At 34.0% G+C, this 22,314-nt stretch overlaps 4 protein-coding genes across 4 annotated transcripts; 3 read left to right on the top strand and 1 right to left on the bottom strand.

Annotated features, from left to right (window-relative positions):
- Window positions 1-7,689: 7,689 nt before the first annotated feature.
- Window positions 7,690-10,290, top strand: LOC133289726 (uncharacterized). Its single transcript, XM_061487722.1, has 6 exons — window positions 7,690-8,111; window positions 8,604-8,803; window positions 8,970-9,110; window positions 9,195-9,275; window positions 9,703-9,827; window positions 9,964-10,290. Exons 1-6 carry the CDS (start codon window positions 7,889-7,891, stop codon window positions 10,010-10,012), a joined length of 819 nt encoding a protein of 272 aa, XP_061343706.1. The 5' UTR covers window positions 7,690-7,888; the 3' UTR covers window positions 10,013-10,290.
- A 1,081-nt stretch (window positions 10,291-11,371) lies between these two features.
- Window positions 11,372-12,658, bottom strand: LOC133289731 (type III polyketide synthase B). The gene is made up of 2 exons (XM_061487728.1): window positions 12,478-12,658; window positions 11,372-12,376 (listed from the first exon to the last, which is right to left on the bottom strand). Exons 1-2 carry the CDS (start codon window positions 12,656-12,658, stop codon window positions 11,382-11,384), a joined length of 1,176 nt encoding a protein of 391 aa, XP_061343712.1. The 3' UTR covers window positions 11,372-11,381.
- Window positions 12,659-13,644: 986 nt separating this feature from the next.
- On the top strand, window positions 13,645-14,902 carry LOC133289732 (uncharacterized protein At4g19900-like). The gene has a single exon (XM_061487729.1). It carries the CDS (start codon window positions 13,654-13,656, stop codon window positions 14,422-14,424), a length of 771 nt encoding a protein of 256 aa, XP_061343713.1. The 5' UTR covers window positions 13,645-13,653; the 3' UTR covers window positions 14,425-14,902.
- Window positions 14,903-18,161: 3,259 nt separating this feature from the next.
- On the top strand, window positions 18,162-21,444 carry LOC133289727 (aquaporin PIP-type-like). Its single transcript, XM_061487723.1, has 2 exons — window positions 18,162-18,296; window positions 20,620-21,444. Exons 1-2 carry the CDS (start codon window positions 18,162-18,164, stop codon window positions 21,442-21,444), a joined length of 960 nt encoding a protein of 319 aa, XP_061343707.1.
- Window positions 21,445-22,314: the final 870 nt, after the last annotated feature.

Consider the following 22,314-nt stretch of genomic DNA (forward strand, 5'->3'; position numbering starts at 1 on the left):
AATTGTATGAAATATTATTATAACACGTACCTTGACGTCCTATTCTTTTCATATGCCGATAAACAACGTCGTCGGATAAAAATTTCCAACACTCTTCCCAAACATTTTCAGGTCTGTTCATTGAGTTGGCAAATAACAACAGAGCAAACAGACATCTAAGATAAGCAGCAGATCCCCAGGAACTTGCCTCCTTAATTGCATCAATGTACTCATTGTCATCATCCAGAAGTCCTAAAGAATAGCACGCATCCTTAAATGTAGGAAAAACCACGCCATTGATCGTTCTAAGATCTTCATAACTGGTGCAACCTCTTTGAAAATTAAGCATGGTGCGAAGATATGAATCTTCTCCATTATTGGCAGAAAAACGATTTATCCTTCCAATGGAAAATCCTTTTTTTCTCGGATTCCATTCATGCATTTTTTCTTTGAAAACAAATTCAGTCGGGTACTCTCCATAAGTTAGATGCCTACCTTGTGGATATTTTTTATTTGCATCCATCCAAGACTCAAAAATTGACAGTCTAGACTCCGCCCTTGTCTTTACATCATACAACGAATCATTATCACTGAAAATAATGTTCTTTTCATTAGGCAAGTGAAATGGCAATCTTTGAACAAGGGGATATCTCGAATGAATGTCAAATCCAAATATTCTCCAAGCTGCTTCACATGCGGAGACATACCTATCATAAATAAATAAATCGGTGAACATTTAAGTTAATAATTTCTCAAAAAAAATTGTGCCAATTTTGTAGGAAAGCAAAACACAATGGAGATTATTTTTAGTACCTGCAGTCATAAAACATTTTTATTTCATCGTCCGAATGATTTATGGCAGCTGTCACTCTGTCATTCCCTTTGTGGATGTATTTAAAAAGATATTTAATGGCACTTCTCTGGCAAGTATATTCAACGTTGATATGAGCCTGGTACTTTAAAAGAAGGTGTGCATTATAGGGCACAACATAACGATTATCAAGTTCAACACCATTTTTGTTCACAACTCTCCCATCATTTCTTCTCTTATAATGAGGAAATCCATCATCGTCAATCAAAGTACGGGAGCAGAAGTTTTTTGGAAATTTTTTTGAACACCGTCCGTCCTTCATGCAAGGAGATTTGTAATTTTCAGGACCACATGGACCATGTATCATGTAACTCGTGACAGCCATAAACAGCGTAGAATTCGTTTCCTTGTCAGGTATCTCCGCTGAAATCAATTTATCAATATCAAGAGCACTTTCAGCTTTGCTTGAAGGGTTCAAGAATAGAAGAATATGAGCATGAGGTAGTCCGCGCTTTTGGAATTCGATTGTACAAACATCTGTTACATTCAAAGAATATAACATAAGTAATAATAAGAATACAACAACGTTATAGAAAGATTCAATGCATGACGTAAATTTTTTTGTATAAAATCCAGTTAACAAAAAGAGTATCTAGTTTATAATATACTTACATGCAATGACTCTGCCAAGAATATTTTCCTTTTTTAAATCATGTAGCAACTGGTCTAATTTGAACTTGAAGACTCTGCATAGAATATCAGGCCAATCTTCAGGGTTCAGCTGTTTGGCCCTAACAAATCGTGTAATTTCTGGCCACTTAGGATTGCAGGTAATTGTTATAAAAAGATGAGGATATCCAGCCCAACGGCAAATTGCGAAAGCATCTTTACAATTTTCAGCCATATATCTAGGTCCGCCTGTGAATGAAGAAGGTATAATGATACGTTTTCCAGTGCTCAGTGCTGCATCTTCACCGCTATCTAATGAATGTTTTATATTTTTGTACAACTCAGCTCTCAGATGACTCTGGTTATATTGAATGAAATTAAGCCGTTCAAACTCAATCATAGTGTATGCATCAACCAGAAATTGTTGGAAAAGTTTCCTTGATCGATGTAGAATTTCTGATTCTCCAGATCGCATCTGAAGTCTAAACAAAAAAAATTTCTTCATGCTGATCATGGCTCTTGCATTTTTCCTACCACTGGATACAGTACGCTGGACATCATCACGATAATCGTCTTCACCGTATGGAAATAACAATGGATACTGCAAGCCAAGATATAATGGATGCTTCACATCGATGCGCTGCAATACTCTATCTTGTGTTTCAATAATGATATCCCTATCGCCCATAGCACTGTCTATATCTCCAACAATCAAAGCTGCCACTTCGGATGCTGTCGGAAGATTATAAACTCTTCCATCACTACCACGCCTTCGAATAAGCCTCAACTTTACACCATTAAAGTCATCTTCCTTATAACGGTCTCTAGCGTACCTGAAAGACTGAGCTATACTGTTGTGCTTATCGAACATCTCCTTCAATAATTGGATAATTTCAGGATCAAGCATATCTTCAGTACTGGTGGAACTGCAAATTTAATAAATAAAAAAATTGTCATTCATATTACTCAACTTAAAAAGATACTCCACATATGAAACATGAGAATTGGGTCAAAAAAAAAAATATACCTTAGACAACCAAGTCTGTTGTCCACTTCATGCTCAGTGTCGTAAATATAAAGTTGAGCAAATTTTGGAGACTGACTATCAGCAGGCAGAAGACTGCCAATTAAATGATGAACTCTCCCCCCCAACTCTAAAACAGTAAGGGCCAGAACCTTGATTTACTGATCCATCCACTTTTGCTCCAAAGGAGGTGAAGGAAAAAAATCATATTGTACGCTCTAATATTTCGCAAAAAATGGCGACTCGTCATATTGGAATTAGCATGCAATTGAAGCAATGTATCCGGAGCAGTTTTTAACTCCAACATTTAATAAACGTAAGTTAAAAAAGATGCAAACACTTAAAGCTGTAACTCCAACAAAAAAAATGTCTATGCAAGAGTTTGTCAAATAAACATCATGTTCCAAGACGCAAAATAACACTCTTCAGTCACAGCAGCCCAATCTACACCGTACTCTCATCTGCCTCTGCATCAAATCTATTTTAAAAAATAAATTATCACTGTTTTCACTTCGCGTAAGAAAAAATACATATAAACACAAATGAATTTTAAATAAAAATATAAGAACCACAGAACGAAACTCATTTTCAAGCTTTATTTTCTTTGTCGGCCGAACAACTGAAAATTTAAATTCTCCAGCAATGGAATCATGAGAAGTGAGCACATGTGTCAACATCGTCAGAGAGACATCACTAACGTCAGCACTGTCACAGGTCTGACTTTTAACATCCTGTGTTTTTTTTCATATAAAAAAGGTAAGTCAAATATGTATTTATATATTTTTAATAACATGAATCTAAATCGAATTCATAGCTCACCGCAGCCTTTTCCAGTTCCGACGAAACAACTTCATTTTCGCGTGCATTATCGAAATTTGCTTCATCCTGTGATAGACAACAACCAACAACAGTAAATATAATGTATAAGAAAAATAGTTATCTAAAAGAAATATATAAGCAGCATACATTTGGATCTATAAGAGACTTAATGAACGCTGAGATTATGTCTTCGCTGATACAAATTTTGGAAACTTGATATTTGGGCTCACTATTTGTGTTCAAATCCTTTTGCTTAACATTTATCTTGAACAACATTGACTTTTCATTCAGAACATTTAACTCATTTGGAAATTGATCCAAATCGGCACCCTAAAAAAAATGAAAAAGGAAAAAAAATTATTCTAAAAAAAAAAGAACAGAACATAGACAGCGCAAACAGAGAGCACAAAACGACAAAAAATACATTTTAACCATAACACAGCAATTAAAAAACAAACCCTCTTGAAATGCAGCTCGCGCAATTCAACAGCACTCATTCTCAACAAAGACACACAGTCGCGATCAAACAGAATAAAGGATGCGGAATCTGTGTTATCCACAACTCTGACGTGAACACTAAATCTGGAGTTTTGCAAAATTGTATATCAGCAACGTACATGAATGATACAGATTAAAGACAGGTTATAAACTAAGAAGAATATTTTACCTCGGATAATAATCTTCCCAATGTTTTTGGCAGTTCTTACAATACCACTTCTCAAAATCCTCATAAACGAAAAATGGACACTTTTTGCATGACTTGTACCACCAGTTGTATTTCCTCTCAATTGCCTTTATAGTCCCGTATGTGATGCAGGTAGTTACCTTAATTAAAGCAATCGCAGTTTAACATAAAATATCATCAATACAAAATTGACAGAATTAAAGGAAAGTAAAAATTAAAGAAAAGTAAAAATAAAATTTGAACATTTACCTCAACACAAAGTTTCACATCACTGATAGACTTTTTTTCAGTCTCCTTAAGAAAATCATTTTCGAAAGAATAGGATGACTGAGTAGACAATTGAGTCATCCTTGTACTACTTTCCACACCATCAATCGAGAGACTATAACGCAAAAATTAATAATTAAAAGATCAAAAAAATATGAAAATCCATTAATCAATAACCGAATAAATGAGCTGAAGAAAGAAGGTACACACCATTTTTTGAACTCAACAATCTCATTCATTTTTGAATCCATTACAATCCTTGTTGTATATTTTGTATTTGTTATCCCGACCTTACCTATTGAGTTAAAAGGTTCAGATAAACATTGAATACAGAAGCAAACTTAATTAAAATAACGTGCATAAAAACTGATTATAAAAGCAAAAATTAAAACAACGTTGTTTGGAAAAAACATACCTCTAAAACACTTAATCCTTCCCAGTTGGACTATCAGGACGTTATGAGGATCGTCGTTGTCTGCCAAAAAAGATTGGACCTCATCCACATAATGCTCCCACAAAGTGCACTCCAACTTATGACCCCTACACGTGAGTTACAGCAAGCACAACGTTAATACGCGTAAAATATAAGCTAACAGAGCTGGACAAAAATAATTCATTTAACTAAACATTTGTAAGTACCTCAGGTCGTCAAGCTCCAACACCACCATTTTTGTCTTCCTACCAGAAACCACACGATCACAAACTTTCCCAATTCCTGAGATTAAACCAATGACGTCTACAACAAAAAAAAAACGCAGCAAAGAGTTTGTGAAAAAAATTATGCAATAATAAAAAACGAATACAGAAACATAAAAAACACAGTTAATGAAAAAAATAATGATACAGAATAAGATTACTCGTGACAAAACATTAAAAACACAAAACTATAACCGCAAAGAGTTTAAAAATAAGGAAATAGTCATGATACAGAATAAACCAATGACGTTTAAAAATTAAAAAAAGGCAGCAAAGAGTATGGGAAAAAAATAAAACCCGCAATAATTAAAAAAAGGATAACAGTGAGGAAGAATCTATTACCGACTAAATAAGGGGAGTCAGACGTTTCTTTCTCAATGATGTTATAATCAACAAAATCAAAATCACTCGCACAAATATCAGAAACAACAATCGATTTAACATCAGTCCTCAAGTTGAAAGACAAACGATACTGATGCTTGGTTGGCCTAAACACATTGCTATTGAATCCAACTCCAATTTTTTTTATAAAATAGCACTCTCTTTCGTTGATTTTATTCCGCACCTGCAAGGTACCTTTGACAGTGGCGTGGATCCTACCACCCTACAAAAGAATGGAGCCAACTTATGTCAACAACGTTAACTAAAATGATCAAAACAAAGATGGAAGATTTTTAAAACACAGAACACAACCTGTTCATCCAATAAAACCATTTCAAGATTGTCCTCCAAATTTTTACGCTGAAAGTTAGGAACTTTCCAAGTTCGAACCACCTTCACCTTAATCCTCCAGTCCTCCTTGGCAGGATTAACATCCTTCAGAAAATCATATTTTGAACTCATATTTTGTGTAAGAAGAAAAAACAGAGAAGCAATCACCGACGTTGAAGAATAATGCGTATCAGGAATTGTATAAATGAGAGTGATTTATAGTTTTGAATTGTCTTCTTTAAAAAATGTGAAGTTTTTGAATTAAACTGAATAAAGATTTAAAAAACAAAGATAACGACAAAAGAGTGATTCAGTAGTTATAAATGAGATTTTCATGGAATAAAACAGTCATTTGTTTTAATAACAATGAATATCCCTTTTTTTTTTCAAAAAACGTAAAGATTTGAATTAAACTCAATAAAGGTTAAAAAAACCGATTAGATTACATGATAACCATCAATTATTTAAAAAACAAAGATGACGACAAAAGAGTGATTCAGTAGTTATAAATGAGATTTTCATGGAATAAAACAGAAGTTTTTTCTAATAACAAAACACTCATACCTGATTCCACTAAATCAAGAGGTTAATAAAATATTCAAATTTAAAAATCTGAAAATAAGGAACAAAGGTTGGGATATGTATAATTTTTTTTTTTACTAATTAATTTTTTTCCGAGTAAATAGAATTGTATTTTTTAAAAAATGTGAAGTTTTTGAATTAAACTGAATAAAGATTTAAAAAACAAAGATAACGACAAAGAGTGATTTAGTAGTTATAAATCAATGAATATCCCGTTTTTTTAACAGTCATTTCATGGAATAAAACAGTCATTGGTTTTAATAACAATGAATATCCTGTTTTTTTTTTTTTCAAAAAACGTAAAGATTTGAATTAAACTGAATAAAGGTTAAAAAAAAGATTAGATTACATGATCAACATCAATTATTTAAAAAACAAAGATGACGACAAAAGAGTGATTCAGTAGTTATAAATGAGATTTTCATGGAATAAAACAGTCATTTGTTTTAATAACAATGAATATCCCATTTTTTTTTCAAAAAACGTAAAGATTTGAATTAAACTGAATAAAGGTTAAAAAAAACGATTAGATTACATGATCAACATCAATTATTTAAAAATCAAAGATGACGACAAAAGAGTGATTTAGTAGTTATAAATGAGATTTTCATGGAATAAAACAGAAGTTTTTTCTAATAACAAAACACTCATACCTGATTCCACTGAATCAAGAGGTTAATAAAATATTCAAATTTAAAAATCTGAAAATAAAGAACAAAGGTCGGGATATGTATAATTATTTTTTTTACTAATTAATTTTTTTTCGAGTAAATAGAATTGTATTCTTTAAAAAATGTGAAGTTTTTGAATTAAACTGAATAAAGATTTAAAAAACAAAGATAACGACAAAGAGTGATTAAGTAGTTATAAATCAATGAATATCTCTTTTTTTAACAGTCATTTCATGGAATAAAACAGTCATTTGTTTTAATAACAATGAATATCCTATTTTTTTTCAAAAAACGTAAAGATTTGAATTAAACTGAATAAAGGTTAAAAAACGATTAGATTACATGATCAACATCAATTATTTAAAAAACAAAGATGACGACAAAGAGTGATTTAGTAGTTATAAATCAATGAATAAACAATCTTGACCATTGATTTAAAGTAACAAATCCTGTCAATTGAAAATATAATTCTTTTTCGTATTTATTATATTCACCGATTTACCATTAAAGAAAACTTTTTTAAATATTGTTGTGTGAACACATTGGTAAAATTGAACCACAGTACGACACGTCAGCAAGGTTTCCACATAACGAAATTCCTTTATAATATAAGATTTTTCCACTTCCAAGTACGAACCCTTTTTAGTAAACCATAACCCAATAAATCTTAACCTCGGATACACGGAAATCAATAGTAAAAATTGATCCTATCCTTTTTATTATATTTTTATATCCTTAAGATTTAATACGATCAAAAAAATCGACCAAACGATATTGCAATTCAAAAAGCTTGGTGTGGTTTGATTGGGGCACTGGTTTCCCTATTGAGTTGTTCGCTAATTCTCAAGTCTTTTAAGTAAATCTGGGGACTCGAAATCGTGTGCTTTCTTTCAGTTTGGTCGAGTCGGGTGTATTTGAGGCAGCATCAGGGGACTCGAAAACGACAACAACTTTGTCAAGAAACCTGCGACACCATGAGACCTCGGAAAACATCGATCCACGCCATCGCCGCATGGGTGAGGCGACAACCCCCAAAGGTGAAGGCTTTTCTCGCCGTAGTTTCCGGCATGGCGGCTCTCGTCCTTCTTCGCTTCATTGTTCACGATCACGACAACCTCTTCGTCGCAGCTGAGGCTGTCCACTCCCTCGGAATTTCCGTCCTCATCTATAAGCTCATGAAGGAGAAGACTTGTGCCGGTAATTCATTCTTTTGCGTCCAATTCACTGCACTGTGATTCCAAATATTTGTTTAATTTTTAAATGAAAATTTTGTTATATTGATTGATCGGCTATTCATCTTGTGTTTGTTTTCATTGACCTTCCTGGTTTTTGTTAATTGGGTAGGCTCAAAGTTTCTCCTTTTCAATTATTTGAACAGTAAATTTAATTAATGCTTAGTTGGAAGGCACGGAAATCAGAATAAATAAATATATGGGGAAGGAAAAAGGTCAATTTTTTGGGATTAGTTTCTTCAGATTTTAATCCGTTTAGATTTTCTTAACAAAAATTAGGATTTTGTGAAGATTGTTATTTTCTTGTATGTTTCCCAAATTTTAGTCCCCACTTCTTCTTGAGCGTCAATCAGGTTGGCATTGTTTTGGGTGATTTGATTTGTGTGTTTGTGCGCATACATATCAGTTTCCATATTCTTTTTATTTTGCTCATGGTTTTTGAATGATGTGTATACAGGCTTATCACTCAAATCCCAGGAGCTAACAGCTATGTTTTTAGCTGTTAGGCTGTACTGCAGTTTTGTCATGGAATATGACATACACACCCTACTTGATTTATCTACTTTCGCAACAACACTGTGGGTTATTTACATGATTCGTTTTAAACTGAAGGCTAGTTACATGGAGGAGAAGGATAACTTTGCAATATACTATGTGGTAAGCTCCGGTGCTTACCTTGTGCCATTTACCTTTGCAGTTTTTATTTATTCCTCTTCATAAATTCATGATTTTGTCACTTAGTGCTTGTAACTTGTGCATATTACCTTACATCAGAATCAGCTTGAGCCTTGATGTAGTACTCTACTTTTGAAATCGAATGCAGGTGATACCTTGTGCCGTGTTAGCCTTGCTTATTCATCCATCAACTTCTCATCATATATTGAACAGGATTTTTTGGGGATTCTGTGTATACCTGGAAGCTGTTTCAGTGCTACCCCAACTGCGGGTTATGCAAAACACCAAAGTATAATTTCTTAACTTAAGCATTTTACGTATGAGTTCTGATTCTATCGCTCTCGTATGAACATGTTTCATTTTTTACTTTCAGATTGTTGAGCCATTCACAGCTCATTATGTATTTGCTCTGGGTGTCGCAAGATTCTTGAGCTGTGCTCATTGGGTTCTTCAGGTCTGTTCATAAAACTTCTAATTGCTTTAGTCAGTTATGTGATTCATTTGCAAATTTGGTGGTCACTTGTTTTCTGGCATGTGCTGGTAATCAGTATCACTAAGATGACATATATTGGAATGGCTTTCTTGTTGATCAAAGAGGGAAATGTTAACAGTATTTTATAAATTTGAGTTTCTCTTTCATTTTGCATTTGTACAACTAAGCCATCTTTCCTCTAGTAGAACTTTTACAGGGGGTTGTGTTTTGCGTGTATCTGATTTTCCTTTAGAATGTTTGTGTGTTCTGACATTCTAAATTAAGTTCCATCATAATTGATAGTCAACCGGCTACAAGATTGCTGCTGTTCTTAGCACATTTCTTTAGTTGTCTATTACTGGACTTTCTAACTTTAGGTCTCCTACTAACTTTCTATTTCTTGCAACAGGTGTTAGATACCCGTGGACATTTGTTGGTTGCCTTGGGATATGGTTTATGGCCGTCAATGGTTCTTATCTCAGAAATTGTCCAGACCTTCATCTTAGCAGATTTCTGTTACTATTATGTCAAAAGGTTGGTTTATTACATAACATAGTTCTTTCTTTCCCCTTGTCCCCGCATTTAATTTTCAGCTTTTTCTGAGAGTTTCTCAAGATCCTTTTTGAATAACTCTTATCCAGCTGTTCTTATGATATTTATTTAACTGCAGTGTTTTCGGGGGACAGCTTGTGCTACGTCTTCCCTCTGGTGTGGTGTGATTGAAGATCTGCTCTGGTGCACTCTCACATTTAAATTTAACTTAATCAGGCATTATGGTCGGTTACCCGTGTTAGAGTACATTGTGTGTTGACACACTTGTTTGGTTCCTTGGTGGAAGCTGGTTCTGTGTAAAGTTGGGAATGAAGGAAAACTAGATATATTTATGTTTGAAGGACGGTATTTATAGTTGGAAAAAGTCTTTATTTACTTATTGACAAAAAAAAAGTATATTAGTTTCTTAGGCTATTGGAATTCAGTTCTTGTTATAGCTTTTAACTTATTCACGTGCTCTCAAGTTCTACGGAAAGTTTTAGATAACGTTTGGTGCGGAAATAGAAAAAAAGAGAGAGAATGAAATAGGACGAATGGAACAAAAATGTTTCGTTCTTATCTCCTTGGTTTTAAATAGAACAAAATAGAATGGAACATCCTTACTGATCTACGGAAATGGTTGCATTCATTTTCCGAATTCTCTCCTTTTGAGGCCTTCCTAGGTATTAATTTCTGGTGCAGCAACATAAAAGAAAGTAAAACAAAGAGCGGAGCCATATTTGTGTCTGAATGCTCATGTAAATTGACACTACACGAGTCAAGAGACCTATAATATAATGTAGTAAGCGGTTGGCACAACGCCAAACTTAGACATGGACATTACCGCAGTGATTAATTAAGATGGTTTTAAAGGAATTAATGTTTTGGGTTTGATTAGTTTTTTCCCAAAACAGCTATTCAGTTAAAAATTCTTTCTGCAACATATTAATGGAAAATAAACTACCAAAACTTACAAAATCGTCACGCACAAACTAGTCTAAACTTGCACAAACTTGGTTTTCAAAAAAAGTAACTCCTTAATCAATTCTTTTGACGCTGCCTTGGAGAAAAGTGAAAACTTTGTTCTTTTCTTATGTAATTGTTCTAATTGAATGCATCAGAAAGATTGAAATCCCATTCAGGTCAGTTTTAAAATATTGTCTACTGCTTCAACCCAAGTTTTCACTGTAACCCTCAACCTCTCGATTGAATCATCTTAGCTTTATATCAAATTTGACCCTTATGTTCGTTGTGTAGCATCCCAATATTTTCATTACTTGAATATGTATCACATGCTTGACATCCCGTCTATAATTGTTCATTTTGGGGTTTTATAAAGGAAAGATGCTGATAGATTTGCGATTCATTGTATGAGCATAGGAGAGAGCCATCACAAAGTTGCTTTGAAAGGATTTTGTGGTTAAAAAGCTTTCTTCTTTTTATCATTAAATTCCTGAATTTGCTTTTAATAGTGATGTATTACATAAACACATCCTATGGTGATAATAATAATAATAATAATGATGATAATAAACCTCACATTCATTTGTTGAGAGTTCAAGCACACAGGTTCCTGGCTAGAATTCCCTCAAAAGTAATCCCAGGTCCAAAAGCAAGTATCAAACCCCATTCAGGATCTTCTCCTCCATCCTTTTTTATCTTGAGACTCTCTTCTATCATATACTCCAGCACATAGACAATGGTATTACTGCTAGCGTTTCCATAATCCATGAGAGCTCTTCTACTTGCATTCAGCTTCTCTGGAAACAAATCAAGCCTCTTCTCCATGCGATTCAAGATTGCAGGTCCCCCTGGATGGACAGCCCAAAAGAGCTTGTTGTACTCCTTGTTCTGGAACCCAACAACACCCATTAACTTGTTACAGAATTCCTCAACGTTGTCTTCAATTATTTGAGGAAGTTCCCTTGCTAACTTGAAGCTTATCCCCTCCTCTGTCAGCCTCCCATCAATTTTCTTCTCAGTGTCTGGCAAAAATTCCTGAATTGCCGTGTGAAGCTCAAAGAGAGGCTTCTCAGTTTCCAATATTGGGTCTGAGCCAATTATCATGGCACCAGCACCATCCCCAAAGAGTGCCACCCCAACAAGATCATAGGGTCTATCTGCATTTGGTGGCTTGAACCCAATAATTGTAGTTTCAGAAGTAGCAAGCAGCACTCGGCTTCCTGGGTTGTTCTCAGCTATGTCTTTTGCAACCCTTAGGCCAGCCACACCTCCAGAGCAGCCAACAAAATAGAGCATGATTCGTTGAGTATTAGGGCTGAGTCCTAGTCCTCTGGCTAGGTATAGGTCACCACCAGGTAGTCTAGCTTCACTGGATGAGACATAAACCAAGTGGGTTATGTCTGATAAAGATCCACCCCAGTTCTTGATGCAAACTTGGGAAGCTTCAATTGCCATTTGTGTCACTGCCTTGTTACATATCTCCAGCCTTTGCTTTACAGTTGGAAGGCCTTCCACAGCAAGTTCCGGGTACTTTTTAAGTATCTCCTCAGACATAACCACATACCTTGTTTTCACTGTGGTTGTCTTGCCTGTTTGTTTGTTTATACCATATAAAAGCCAAAGTGAGAGTGGATATTCATTCAATGTTAAGACAGAAAAAGGGGTGAATGGGAGAAGTTTATGTACTTACAAAGTCTAGTGAGCTTCTGCTTGAGTTCAGGATTGTCACAGTTAGTGTCCCTGAAATATCCATCAACTAAATACTCTTGCATCACAAGCTGGTGAGGGAAAGCCTTTCCAAGAGCTAATATGGTGGCCTTCCCAGTGTTGACCTGCTTTGTCACACCTTTCAAAATGCCTTCCTCTCCCATATTTCTTCTTTTGGTGGATCAGATATGCATATAGTTTTCCTTTGGACTGAATGTTATCCAGAGTCATATGTATATATAGTCTCCCATGTATGTCTAATTAATCATGATAAATTGCTTGGGGAGTTCTGGTGTGACAAGTTTATAATGGGTGAGACATAAAGTGTGCAACTATTATTATAGATATAAAATGTGAATTAGTTGTGAGGTAAGTCGTTCATGGAGATCGTATTATTAGTCGTTGGGAAGAGGTTGGGATTTGATTTTCATCTCTAATTACATAAAATTTGAAACCACTGCAGTTAAAGTCAATGCTTGCCCTTGCAGTTGCACCTTCTCTTGCATGTCCTTTCAGCACAGACGTGTTACGTGTAACTAAATAGTTTGTTCCCTTTATCTCACCTCTACTTTTTAAGCAAATTTTTAACCCATCAATTATAAAACGGAGAACATGAACATTTTGCATCAGCTGTGTATAGCATTGAAATACGCCTTGAGAATTTTTTTTTTAAAAAATAATTTCTAGGAATATGATGGGAAAATTTCTTTTCTGTGTAAGTTGATAAGTCATTAAAAGGTGTTTGGTAGACCAAATTTTTTCCTGAAATGTTGAGTTAATTATATTGATATTGTGTATTAATTTTTTCACCATATGGGAAAAAACAATTTCACCCCTTGAATGGTAATCTTCTTCAACCATTTTACATAGAAAAATAAATGATGAGAAACAAATTTTTCCAGCCATATTTTTACTTCACCTTCTACTAAACATAGACAAATAATTTTCCGCACCTCATTTTTTCTTGAAAATTTTATTTTCATCTCCTACCAAACATCGAACAAGCTAAATAGGATTTTGTTAGCCCAAACAATTTCATTGGGCTTATAAATGGGCCCATTCATTTGGGTTCTCCAAACTGGGCCAACTTGTACAATATCATTCATTTCCATTTCCATTTCCATTCCAAAGTAACACATTGAATTTTCCGATCAAGAAAATGCTGAGAAATCTCCGATCCCGGCGAAACCATCGTTACGGTGTCTTCTTATGCGCCGTCGTTTCAGCCATTCTTCTATTGGTCTCGGTGTCGCTCCTCCACAGTCGCATATCTTACTCTCACCCTCGCTTTCCCTCGCATGAGGTGAACTACAACTCTCTCCTCTCCGATTCCGTGAACGACGACGCAACCGGCGGAGAGGACACCATCGACGCGCTTGACGTGGTGGGGGAACAACCTCCGGATACGACGGACGTGGAAGAAGACGATGAGCCGTTGGATCAGATCAAGGTTTCTGGGTATTTCTTCTACCATATAGGTGGTGTGATTCGGAGAGCATTCAGCAAGGGTTCGGTAGAGGATTGGGATGAAGATGGGTTCTTTTTGGGATCGAGGGTGGTGGAGGAAGATCGGAGCAAGGCGGCGTTTGGCTCCGACGATGTGCCGGTGGACGAGCGCGTGAGGATGAAGGTGATTAAGGTGAGGGGGGTAGAGGATGCGCTGTTGTTGAAGATGGGTAGGAGGGTATCGCCTTTAAGGGAAGGTTGGGGTGATTGGTTCGATAAAAAAGGTGACTTTTTGAGGAAGGATAAGATGTTGAGGTCCAATTTGGAGTTGTTGAATCCGTTGCGTAATCCCATTCTGCAGGACCCTGATGGTGTTGGTTTCACTGGGTTAACCAGAGGTGATAAAATTTTGCACAAGTCACTCTTAAATGACTTTAAGAGAGTCCCATTTCCTGCTAGGAAGAAGACTCAGGACACCAATTAGGTTCCAAAGTGTTGGGGATGAGTGCTTTTTGTTTTAGGAACAAGCAAAATCAATTTTGGTGAGCATTTCATATTTAATTGCAATGGTGATGATGTGCTGTTTTGGATACTTTGTCTTAGATATTGTTGAATCGGGTTTATTATCATCTATGAGAGGAGTATGCTACACTAAATCCCGACATTGGGAATTATGTGTCGTCGAAGCTGTATAAGTTGTTGCAGATTAATCAGGATGTTGAACCAGAACAATTCAGTTTGCGTGATTTCTCTCACCTTATGTAAATATGGAGAAATACACTTATGTAAGAGACTTTGAGTTTGTCTGCTGCTGCATCCACAGCTGTAATCACGGCATGATGTGATGACGATAGGCTTGTAAAAATGTTGATACACATGTTGATTTCCAAGTTCCGGGAGTGCAAATTATGGGTTGCTGACAATCGGGACTAAAAGAAGGACATGCCATTGCTTTTGTTCTTCCTATTCTTGTTTTTCTTTTTTTATTTGTTCAATTACATAAACCAATTTTTCAATGGGTTCATTTTTTTGTACCGATAGATAAGTTATTTGTATTGAAATTAAAATGATGTTATTTTGGGGCGAAAATTAAAATGTTTTTGTAATTATAATTTATTCTAGTCTTATAATGGAAATAGATCCTCTCTCGTGTGAAAAAAAAAATATGATATGGTTATGTGTTTAGATCATAACTATACAAAGGTAAATCAATGATTATGATTTCGTAACTACCTATTTTAATATTTTTTCTCTCTCCTCCTTTATTACCTTTGTATGGTTATGATTCTCCACATGATATGTTCATGTGAATTTTCACATGAGAAGATCCAGATCATCCTGTTATAATAGTCTTTATTTTTATAATTTTTTAATCCAAAACAATATTATTTTAAAAGTGAAGGTAGATAATTGTAGAAACATTAAAGTTTTTTTTAATATGCACTCTTATCTAGTGATTTGAGTTTCTCGTACTTCTCATTTTTGGAGGGAATTTATTGATTAGAAACAAAGTGAGTAATTTACTGATTAGAAACGAAGTGAGTGGGCTTTTTTTTATATATATATTTATTTTGGAGAAAAACAAGAAAGGAAAAGAAAAAAACTAAGTAACTAACAGTACACCCTAGGAGCTGTTCTTTCTTCCCATATGTAACTGGGCGGGCTGATTATGCAGGTGTGGGCCTGAACCTAGCAAGATGAATAGGCCCAACTTTGCTTCATAGAGGCTCATTGTGAAACGGGTATTGGGTTTTCTGGATTGGGCCCTTCTAGCCTGCCTAGTATATTATGGTGTCTCTCTCAACCTACCAAGGGAGGGTTTGGTTTGCGTAGATGGAGACAATGATGTCTAACTAACGTAAGCATGAAGAAGCTGGGAATAAACACAAATCCTAGGTCTAATGTACAAGATAAATATTTATATAATTTTCTTTTAAAAAAATTGCATTGAATAAAAATATTAAATTAATGTAGTTAATAAATTAATTGCAGCGATCGTTTCTGTAAACATTCATTGCGCTTTTTTTATTCTGAGAACGCAACTTTTTAATAGAAAAATAATATACTTTCTGTAATGGTTTACAAGGTGCTTGATACATTTTAATAATCATAAATCCAAAGTCTAATGTACAAGATAAAATTTAATTATATAAAAATCATTATAAAAAGTTCTACAGAATAATATGTATGGCTATTGGCTACCTTCATGTAATCAACACATTATAAATGCAGCGATCGTTTCCATCTAAGCTTTCATTGCATGCTTGACATATACAGAGTGCATGCCTGATATATATATATATATATATCAGGACGGCAATGCATGGTGCATGAAGTGAGAATTGAGGTCGTCGAGGCATGAAGTGCATACTTTGCATGCGTGTGAGCAATCACAGATCCTCTTATATATATATATGGACATGCGTTTGGATTTGGGTTAATTAGGACTTCATATTTCCTGGAAAATCATGCTTGCTATGCTGCTGGTGTGAATGTAAGCTAGCTTGTGCCTTTTATTAATCTGCTTCCTTTGTAAATTTGGTTAGGTTAATATTGTGTTTCATTTTTTCAACTTTAGTTCAGTTGTATGATACTCTTTACATAATTTTTTGTATCCAACAGCATTATATTCATAAGCAAATTTCCACTATTTACACAGTACTATGCACAATAAATTTTTGCGATTTTTCCAAAATTCTCGTATATATATGCATAATAGTAATATACACAATAAATAGCCAAAATTCCCTCGCTAATTTCATTCTCGCTACTACTTTCCCTCGCAAATTCCCTCGTAAAATCGTTTGCGAGGGAATTTGCGACGGAAAGTAGTAGCGAGGATGAAATTAGCAACGGAATTTCCATAGCAATTCCCTCGCTATTAGATTTTTTCTAGTAGTGATTCTGTCTATGAACAATAGCATGCACATTAAACTATTGTGTCTATTTTCACTTTTAAGCCAAAAATATGAGAAACATTAATCTCATGGTTTAATGCCTTTTTCCATATTTCCCCTGTGTGAATCGATGCATGTTCTCCCTGTGTGTATTATCTTTCTTTTAATTTTATAATAATATGGATGAAATTATTATGTGCTGCGGTAAACATTATTTATGTTCAGGATGTCAAGTAATGAACAAATGGATACCAAGCCAAAAACTTAAAATACATATGCATATTCCAATATCGATCTTTGAAATTGCAGAGGATTCTGCCAGATGATCCCATTTTTTCAGTATATACCCAAATATTCCCTCTAAATTCAATGCAATGGCTTTGAATGATGCTGTATATTGATAATGAGGCAACCAAACAAGCATACTCTTTGAAGGTATTGGATTTCAAAGAATGATCAAGATTAGAGAATTTGTTTAATATTTTTTCATATATATATGATTATAATTAACCTTAATATATATAATAATGTTTAAAAAATTCTAAATTAAATAATTGAATATTGTGTTATAAAAATCATTATTTTTTAAAAAATAAAAATATTTATTTGAATAGTCACTATTTATTATTACTTATTATTATTTTTATAGGACGAGATTGATTTGCTTTGTAAAACAAGTATCTTTGATATATACACCATTGTTATCTTATACATTTACGCACTAGTTAACTTTTGAATATTCATCATAGGAATATTGCAGGTATTACATATATAGGTCTAAAAGTTGGCTTTATTCACAGCGAAAAAGTTGGAGAGAATATTAAGGGAGCCACTCATATACACTATCCCATCAGCGCACACAACAATTTACGTCGTTGTGCGCTACTAGACATGTAGAAGACCTAGTTAACTCCAGAGCTTATTTTGGCATCTATAACTCAGACTCTATATAACTCCTTGATTTTGAAGGGGGTGAAAATTAAGGATCAATGTCTTAGAATTCACGCATTTACACTATTCCATCACTTCATTAATTAGCTAATGCACACCATAACTCACGTGACATGTAAGAATTGGTGCATGGTAACCCCAGAACTTGTTTCGGCATCTATATATACCTCATCAGACTCCTAAGCCACCTTCAAATGCTGGCCAAAGATATATATATATATATATATATATATATATATATATATATATATATATATATATATAGCATGTTGTTATGACTCTATGAGCACTTACATCATTGTTTGCTTAAAAAAAAGTAGTTATAGAAATAGAATCTAGCCATCCCTAACCTTTTCTTAAAAATCTAGGACACATGGATTCATCTAACTCCCAGGGAGTGGTTGCACAACTATCAAGGCGGGTTCAGACTCGCAAGGCTAGCCGCGAGAACTCTTTAAGGGGAAAGCTTCTAACTTCCCTTGGAACACATGAGATTTTCAGCTCAGAGGTAATTAATTAATTAATTACATATATATTATATATTCTTTCTATATCCTCATATATAGATTCATCTTAATTAGTTAGCTTCTAGCTGATTCGTGCCACATATATATATATATGATGAATTGAATTTCGTCAACATCCTTGAAAGCACGGTTTATGGCTAGCAAAGTGCTCATTAATTTGTAGGAGTTAGCTATGTCACCCACCAGATACGTATCAAGGCATGCACGCGTGCCTTGTTATCAACAATTGAAGCTAAATAATTAAGAGAAATTAATTGCCCATGTAAAAAGTACCCTAATTCTTAAGGTTTGACAAATGTATCAACTATAATCAAGAAAAGAAAAAAAAAGACTAAAATATTGTTCAAGATGACTCATAATAAAGATTATTTAAAGTGAATGCTTCGCAACGCAATGATGTTTTGTATGAATCATAATAATGAGGTTTGTTTTTCTCATGTTGCATGAGAAAATAAATTCTTCCTACACATACTATAAAAAGGTGTGCCACTCATTTTTTTTGTTTTTTGTTTTTTTTTTAAATAGGTGGATCTCACATATGATGTATCTATGACATGAGATTAGAATCTCCTACAACATAAAATTTATTTTCCCCTTAGATAATATATACAACTATGAAGAGCTTATAGGAATAATCAACATTGACGATTACAAGGCAACCTTGCTAAGCAAAATAGCATATACCTTAAATGTGCCATGGATACTCTAGAACCCTTGTTAAAAAAAATATTAATACAAGAGTGCAGAGCTAGCTGGATACATGTAACATGTTATGTTAGATAACGAAACTTTAGTATGCACACAAAAGAAAACAATCATAAAGCATGACAAAATACGACCATTTAATTAATTAATATAGAATGACGTACATATTAATTTTGTCATGAAATACAGGATATCATTTGAGCCACCCAATTTTTTTACGTATAATACACGTGTCTAAGTGTTGTTATCAAATGAATAAATGCTTATCTGGTGAGTTTTTCTTTTTATTATCTAATTGCATAGATGCATTAGTCCAAAGAATTGGTTTTGTTTTGTGGGAAAAAATTTCAGAACTAAAACCATTTTCCATTGCTTTTTTTACAGTGAATATCAATTCTTGCAATTGAAGTACGTATATTACTATCCATTTTGTCATAAATCTCGAACATTTAGCTGGTAAAAGAAGAGCAATGAATGACTTCAAAATATTATTTTATACCCAAATTCAACACACTTCTTTTTTTAAATGTCTCTTTTCTGCGTAAGTTTTGGTTAAGTGTATAACCTACAAATATGTGGATTACAGGACAGAAAAGTAGGCATATTATTATTTCTAGCTATGCAATAGTCAGAATGATGCAAAATAATATATTGTTATTTTTTATTAAAATTTTTTTTTTTTAGAGAAATATATTCCTTTTACTTAGCAGTTTAAATTTTTGGATTGAATTAGTTCTTTGTATGATATCAAAGTCAATCAAATTGGTAATAAGTTTGATTCTAACCGCTTTATTCTCTTATTATATAAATAAATATTATGAAGCTTATTAACATATGTATTTGGGTTTGTACATTATCCATCCTTCAAAGTTAATGAAATAGTACTCTTAAGTGAGGGGGCATGTTAGAGAATAAAAAATTATTAAAATGTAATAAAGTGACCTTCACCTAATTGCTTACATTTTTGGGTTAGATTAGTTATTTACCATCATTATAAATAAAGTATGATTTTATATTAATATTTAAGATTATCATGTAAAATGTATAGCATTTAAAATATTACACTAAAATTTAGTTAAAGCAAGCGACAATATATGATATCCCACTAGATTAAATTGATATAGCTATGGCAACTCTCACAAATATATAATACATTATTGATCAGTATTATTAGTCAAACTCTCGTAGTAGAAGAATATATATACACATCTGCTTCGACAAAACGATTTGATAAATAGAAACCCCACCCCATTTGATTACTTGAAATTGAGCTCACATGGATTTAGTTAATTCCCAAGTAGTTGATATTGATGAACAATTTCCTAGGCCTGTTCAAAGCCGTGAGGTAAGGTTCTTGGTTTGTAATAAGTCTCTAGGGGCAAAACTTCCTGCCTCCATTGGTGCCCATGAAATTTATTCAGCAGAGGTAATTGAACACACGTCTCTATAATTTATAAAGTATGTGACATATATATATATATATATATATATATATATATATATATATATATATATATATATATATATATATATATATATAAATAGTCAAAAAGAGTATGAAAAATATGTAACACTCGTTTATAATTTTTCTTCTTTCAGACATGGAAAGCAGCTTTCACAGAGTTAGTGGCAACTGCTCTTATGTTGTTCACAATGACAACTTCCATAATTGCATGCTTGGACTCACATGAGACCGATCCTAAGCTTCTTGTTCCCTTTGCAGTATTCATCATACTCTTCTTGTTCCTACTTGTGACAGTTCCTCTATCTGGGGGTCATATGGGCCCTGTTATCACATGCATAGCTGCTCTAAAGGGTGTTGTGACTCTTACTCGTGCTCTCATGTACATGTTAGCACAATGCATCGGCTCAATACTTGGTTTCTTTTTACTTAAGTGTGTGATGGATCCAAGGTTAGTAGATACATATTCCTTGGGAGGCTGTGCCATTGGAGGAATAAATTCTGGTTTACCACAGCAACAAGCATTGTTATTGGAATTCACTTGCTCATTTGTGCTACTCTTTGTGGGTATCACATTGGGATTTGACAAGAAAAGGTCAAAGGAAATGGGCTTGCCAATGGTATGCTTTGTGATAGCAGCATCCTTGGCACTAGCAATATTTGTGTCAATGACTGTAACTGGGCGTCCTGGTTATGCAGGTGTGGGCCTTAACCCAGCAAGATGCTTAGGCCCAGCATTGCTTCATAGAGGCTCGCTGTGGAATGGGCATTGGGTTTTCTGGGTTGGGCCCTTCTTGGCCTGCATAATATATTATGGTGTCACTCTCAACTTTCCAAAAGAGGGTTTTAATTGGGTAGATGGGGAATATGATGTCTTAAAGTTGGCTAGGAGTTCTTGCGTGCCTGTTTCTAAAACTGATATTAGAGTAGAAGGCAGTGCAGAGTTTGAAGTCCATGTATGAGAGAGAAAGGAAAGAGGAAACTTCATGACCGTATTGCCACTGTATTCTACTATCACAAACAAATAAAAGTTGGATTAAAAATAACTTCATGGAACGCACGTAAAAAACATGACATTATTTGTACGTTCTACAACAACGTATTAACTTAAATATTAGAGTAAAGCTTTTTTTTTTTATTTCTAACAAAAAAAAATACGGTTTCTATTTTAATCCTTCGTAAAAGAAAATAGCCCCGAAGTCCTTAAAAAATTTAAAGTGAACTCTCACAAATCCAAAAAAGATCCACATTAGCTCGTAAAAAAGAGGGTCTACTTTGAATTTCATAGGAATCAGGCTATTAATTCTTTTTTTTATTTTATAAAAGACTAAATTGATAACAGTGTTTTTGTTAGGGACAAAGGGCATTACTCTAAACATTAAAACATGGCTATTGGTTCTCATCATGAGATTTTAGAACAATATTATTAATTGTTTTTCAAATTTCACAAAGAGAAATTATTATCTCATTTTACACGAGATAATGTTGTTCTCATATCAAAAATTGTGACACTATTTTTCTTTTTTTCTTTTTTTAATAGATGATGAGCCTCATCACATCATGTATATATAGTAGGAGATAACTATCTCCAACAACGTGAAAAAATAGAATCGCTTTCACATACATTTTTTATGAAAGCCATGAATCGTCAGAAGCTATCCTTAATGGGACAGTGGTCTATTTTGAAAATATTACACTTTGTTTCAAACGGTGGTTAGACGTGAGCTATTTGACATGATAAATGTAGCTGTTACAATGGATTAATGTGTTATCCACATATAAAACGATGATAGCTCAGTTAATGCAAGGGAACTGAGCAGGTGAAAGTGAGA

The sequence above is a fragment of the Gastrolobium bilobum genome, unplaced genomic scaffold (genome assembly GCF_033153095.1).
Source record: "Gastrolobium bilobum isolate Gb01-03AN ecotype WA unplaced genomic scaffold, APGP_CSIRO_Gbil_v1 utg45492, whole genome shotgun sequence".
Classification (NCBI taxonomy): domain Eukaryota; kingdom Viridiplantae; phylum Streptophyta; class Magnoliopsida; order Fabales; family Fabaceae; genus Gastrolobium; species Gastrolobium bilobum.